This window comes from Rhinichthys klamathensis, unplaced genomic scaffold (genome assembly GCF_029890125.1).
Source record: "Rhinichthys klamathensis goyatoka isolate OS25496 unplaced genomic scaffold, OSU_Roscu_1.1 h1tg000101l_1, whole genome shotgun sequence".
In the NCBI taxonomy this organism is placed as follows: domain Eukaryota; kingdom Metazoa; phylum Chordata; class Actinopteri; order Cypriniformes; family Leuciscidae; genus Rhinichthys; species Rhinichthys klamathensis.
In genome coordinates, this window is record NW_026606640.1 from 1,291,992 (window position 1) to 1,297,991 (window position 6,000).

The following is a 6,000-nucleotide window of genomic DNA, read 5'->3' on the forward strand; positions in this document are numbered from 1 at the left end:
TGGTAATTAAACATGAATTTGGCATTGCTAGAGATATTGTCATGATTCAAGACCAATGATGATGAGGAAGGCAGATTAAATGGTTCAAAATAACAACAAGGTTTATTTAACAAGAGCAAACAACACGAGACAGAGTGCATGGCATAAACAATACTGGACAAGGAAGGAAAGGAAATGAGGAACTTAAATAGACAAGGTGATTAACTAAATACAGACAGGTGTGCTCGTTAATCAATGTCCATGACAATTAATGACTGGCGGAAATCTAGAACAAAGGAAACAGGTAACTGAAGAGAAACAAACCAAAAATCCATGAACGTTAAACTAAACTGCGGAGCCCCGCACATGACATGCAGGAAAATAAATAGTAGGCTAAATTGTGCACACAATTTTCTAATTCGTTCCCTCGATTTATAAATCATGCGCAGGATTTACTAATTGGTTCCCTCGATTTTCTAAATCTAATTAGTAAATCGTGCACACGATTTAGCAAATCGAGGGAAAGAAATTAGTCAAGTCAAGTCACCTTTATTTATATAGCGCTTTTTACAATACAGATTGTACCATAGCAGCTTCACAGTGATAACATGAAAATAATACAAGAAGTTTGTTTATAGAAGAAAATTGCGTGTTGCGTGCGCAAAATAGTAAATCGTGCGCACGATTTACTTTTTTTTTCTTGCATGTCATGTACTATGCCTCTGTGTACTATGTTTCTTGCATGCCTCCGTACTAAACAGAACATTACTGTGACAGATATAGGAACACTACAAATGAAATATTCTTGTCTGGGACTCAAGTGTGTTTCTTTTACTTCATTGCCTGTGTTTCATCACTTACCATATTCCTGCTGTTTATGTTTTGTTTGTTTGATACTTGCTTTGGTGTTTTGTACTACCATACAATTAAACAGATCTGATAATCACTAACTGTTTCTGCAGCTAGATGTTCTATGCAATGGTGAGATCATGGGTAAAGACCACACCATGGAATTCATCTACATGACCCGCTGGAGGCTTCGGGGAGAAAATGTAAGCCATGAGAATACCAGTATGTCCTCCTCTCCTCTTATGCGTGAAATCTGAATCCTCTCATCTTTTCCACTGGGATGAGCAGTGCGGCAGACCCTATTACCTAAAGGAGCTTCATAGCAAGTTGTGTGGTTTTGCTCTTCATGGTACTTACATTGCAGGGCTCCAGACTAACTTTTTTCACTAGGAGCACAGTGGCCCCCAAATGAAAATTTTAGGGGCACAACCAGAAAATTTAGGGGCACACACCGTAAATCAACATGCTAACCAGATATTCACATTTCTACTGATTTCCACTGTATTGCTAATAAATACTTTGACAATAGATACAGAAATTACAATGTGCTGTTTCAAATTCAGTGTCACATTTTATTGTGCACTTTTGAAGATGCAACAACAAGGTAAACCGACAGCACCATCGCTGTCATGACAGTACAAATATGAAAAAAATATACCATACATTCGGAATTTAAAAAAAGTGCTTAGTAGGGATATGACGGTGAGGATATGTTCCCACCGGTTAATTGACGTGTGACAACACCGGCAATACCGGTATCACCGGCGGGGGCTTTTTAAATCTCTAATTTAAAAGCAAACGTAAAATGTGCTCGTTTGCACGGGCATTCATAATGGTGCAGAGCAGCACTGTTTTGTTGTTGTGCCCCGAATTGGCGCTAATTTGAAAAAGAAACTAACATGTGCAAGGCCGCACATGTCAACCGGAGCGGAGCGAGCAGAACAGAGCGAGAATTTTTTTACATTTCGCTTTGACACCAAATATTCCGCAGTCACCTTGTCAGTCAGCTCCTCACTCTAAATGAAACCTGACTCCTGTTGCTGATCTGTGCAGCGACTCTCGTTCGGCTCACGATTTATTAAGCAGACATGTTCAGTTTAATAGTGTCTGTTCTCTAACTGAACTAAATGATTAAAAATAAAAAAAATAAAAATAACATCGACAGTGGGGGTGGGGTGGGGGTGCTGCAGTGGGAGTGCTGCAGTGGGAGTGCTGCAGTGGGAGATGTAACCAGTGTTGCTTCTGAACACCGGTAACACCGACTATCGTAGCAAGCCTCGTGCTTAGTAACGAAGTGCTTAGTAACCTTTCAGTCATTCCACAGTTACAAACAATACTTAACAAATGTATGTAGACATTAGGGGCACTGGCCAATAACATTCCACTAGAACAAGGTAGCGACTGCAACATTCACAGTTCATGGAATTCGTCTCCTTACAGTACCTCAACCAGCTGAATTCTCGCAGCCAGTCTTCCCGAAAATGGTGGGTTCGGGCTTTTTTCGTCACACAAACCTCTGACTCTGAATCATCATCCGACTGTGATACTGTGTAGACTCTGGCACTAGCGGCGCCGCAGGTCAGAAGAACAAGTCGATAGATCGCTTGCTCATTGCTCAGACGCACATAGCAGGTTGTGATATTTGTCTCCGTCTCCTTCCCACAGATGTTTAATTACGCGCGCTCGATTATCTCTAGGACCCGCCCCCTCCACACATTAGCCACTTACAGTGGCCATTCCCTATTCTTGTCACACTCATTGGCCTGCCACTCATTCCGGATTCATTGACGCGCCCCTTCCACATTTAACGTGTAAAAAAAAGGGCAAATTTACTGGTCGCACATGTGCGACTGGATGTAAAATTCAGTCGCACACTCTCAAATTTTGGTCGCAAAATGCATTGTGAAGCAAAGTAACTAAGACAGCCATAAAACTTTCAGGTTAATTCCAAAACAAGTCGGTTCAGTCGAGTCCCCACTCTTCAACTGAGCAGGTGCTTCATTAATTTTAGCATGATGATTGTAACCTTTGCACAAGGCTGTCATGGAGTATGGAGCTATGAGGACCGAATGCAATGATTGGACGAACATTTTTTGGTCCTGAGACTTCCACAGAAGATATATGTACAAACTCCAAACTTTACAAACTCAGAAATAAGACTCACAAACAGGACAACCAACATAACAACATTAAGAACTCACAAAGACTGAACTAGACACAGGGCTTAAATACATACTGGACTAACGAAGAGACAAGGGACACATGTGAACATTTAAACAATCAACCAATGACAACATGACACAACAGACAGGGGAACACAAGGCAAGATCACATGACTAGAACAGGGGATCACATGACAGACAAGAACCAGGAACAAAAAAACAAATCCCAAACCGTGACAGTCATATAATTAGTGGCTGCTGTCACTTTAAGATCTGTCGCTGCTGACAAAGACGTGGATCTCACACGCGTCTCATTCTCTCACAACTCTTCACTCAATTAAGACTTTATTTAACTCATTTAAGACTGCTCTTATGAGGATACGCGACAAAATTGACATTTTGGTATAATGTGTGTGTTACTGTTCGTTCAAGCGCGAAAGAGAACTCGAATCTAGCACATTCTCTTTTGCCTTGTCGCGCTCTAATGGTTTAAAAGCATTTGCATGAAGAAGAGTGTGATCATATAATGTAACTCTAGCCAAAGGATGACAGAAAAAACGGATGCGTTAATTGCGTTAAATATTTTTAACGTGTTAAAACTGGAAAAAATTGATCAAATGCGTTAACGGATTAACATTGACAGCCCTAGTTTTAATATTTAGACCACTTCTATTATTGATTGCTATCAGGATGTGAAGAGAGTTTTAACCAGTATAGCAAAAAGTGTTTCTAAAACAAATTGCCTACCCTACCTTTAAAAGAAAGACGTTCCATGAGCTCAGAAATTGTTAAATGACAGTATGTCAGTGTGATTTCAACTTCAATATTAAAATTGTGTTTAATTGTTAAAAACCTATTGATGAACTTTTCCCATAAACTTGATGAGCAATCCCAGCATGCAAAACATACCATATGCTGCTGGTGACCAGCAATGCTGGATTTTATCAGGGTAGCTTGCAATGAACTTGAATTATATTGTATTTGTAGTGATCATAAAATACTTTTATATTTCACAATAGTCTTTGATTAAATTATAAATGTATGTGAATATAAAGCTTGCATATCGTCATAAAAGGACATTTTTTACACTCATCTACAACATGTCTCTTTCTCCAGGTATACCCAATGGTACTTGAATATCGACCACGCATTGACTTTGGCTAGGTTGAAATACCCTGCACTAATTTCATCCTATGAACAGACAGCGAATTGAATGGACCAGTTCTGAAGATGTACTCTACCCATCTCTTCTGTTTAGTTTCATTCGTTTTTTTGGTCGAAAGATTGTCACTTACAACATTGTGATTTATATCTCTTCCTGTGTTGTGGTTTATTTACCAAAGTGACGCAAAAGTTGTGTTTAAAGGCCTTCAGCAATTTGCATATGATGGTAGCTCCCTTTAAAAATGTCACATGTTATGAAAATGTAAGTAAATGCGCCAGTGCCTTTTCCATTACATCCTCATATGAAGAGATTCTGACAGACGTTGAGTTTATAAAGAGTTGTTTTTACAGAATTGTTGCCTTTTGTGTTCTACGGACAAAACAAGCCCTACAAGGTTTTGAAAAAACATAAGGGTGAGTGACAGAATGTGCATTTTTAGTGGTTTAATAGGCTCCTGGTGTTTAAAGCTTATGGGCTTGATTAGAACTTCAAACATCCTCTAAGGGTTTTAAGCTGGTCTGTTTTTGATTTTGCCCACTTAAGGGGTTTTATTTATTATAGGCCATACCTCTGTGCTCTCAAAAATGCAGTTTCTTTTACATGGTTTTGGTGACCTCTGCATATGTGCCTCATTTAAAAAAAAAAATTTAACTTTGCTAAACACATCGAATAGAGGTTTTACAATGTTATTATACTTCCGTGGCATCATAATTGAGAAAGAATTCAGCTTTACCGTAATTTCATTTCGGTTTATGGCTGGCAGGCAATGAGTTAAAATCTTCCTCACAATTTGTAATACTCAATTTTTTCGGATTTTGTAGAAACATATGTATAATGTTCATAATTGCTGTCTTAAATCAAAGCTTTTGAGTCATGCTTGCCTGTTTTATGTCGGAATAAATCCTGAATCAAGTTGTCCAAAGAAAGAAATCTCAAAGCAAAGGAAGAAACCATACTTAATTCTTGCTAAATAGAATTAAGGGATTTGCTGGGCCACATTACAGTATATTAGTCTGGTCATATTGCACCAAAGACACTCTACAGCATCTGACCACATGGCATAACAGGCTAAAAACTGTTTGCCTTGCCTTACAACTATACTCACAGAGACCATGTGGCAAAGATAAAGCTTGAATTTCTGAGCATGGAACAAAACTACAAAAACATTTTGTTCCAGTATATTTGTGAATTTTTCCTTAAAAATCTCCCTGAAACATTACTTCTGATAAAATCACATAAATTTGAGTTATTTCTATTTCTAAAAATAGAAAATATTATTTTGCAATTGTTTTCACATTAAAAAGGTGACTGAAATATAAAATAATGTGTGGACACTGAATAATATTTGTTTAGAATAGTCCCTTGAATGTCCTTGTACTGCAACGATAAACATGTATTTTTGTAAGAAGCCCTTGTAGATATTTTATCTTTAAAAAATGGAAATGTATGTTGTATGTAACAAACATGAAATGCTGCTTAGAATATTCTATTTTTTTCAATGTAAAGTTCCTGAGGTGATTCCTATAGATTAGAAATGTATACAACATATGACCTGTATACTTGAGTTATTGTATTTGTGTCTTTGTCCGGAAAAAAAAAAATACACTCATGAATATCGATGATATTGGTCTCCATGTACCATTTTTGATTTCATACTTATGTCATGGTATTTAAAATTTCTAAAGAGACAAAACACCACAGTGTTTATTATATTGAATGTGTTACAGATGGTTCAATTCTCTCTCCCTCCTGAATGGTCTCATTGCACAGCGGTGTGTGTGGAGCTCTGGTTGCGGCAGCATTGCCTCATAAATTCTCTGTGATTTCATTTAAGGTTCATCTGCC

At 37.9% G+C, this 6,000-nt stretch overlaps 1 protein-coding gene across 1 annotated transcript in view; it reads left to right on the top strand.

Moving 5' to 3' along the window:
- The window catches only part of pcgf5b (polycomb group ring finger 5b), a 33,886-nt gene extending 29,379 nt beyond the window's left edge, over positions 1–4,507 (top strand). Inside the window, exons 8-9 of the mRNA XM_056253089.1 lie at positions 942–1,031; positions 4,107–4,507. Of these exons, the coding sequence (XP_056109064.1) occupies positions 942–1,031; positions 4,107–4,154 (138 nt within the window). The 3' untranslated portion in view covers positions 4,155–4,507. The remainder of the gene's footprint in view (positions 1–941; positions 1,032–4,106) is intronic.
- Positions 4,508–6,000: the final 1,493 nt, after the last annotated feature.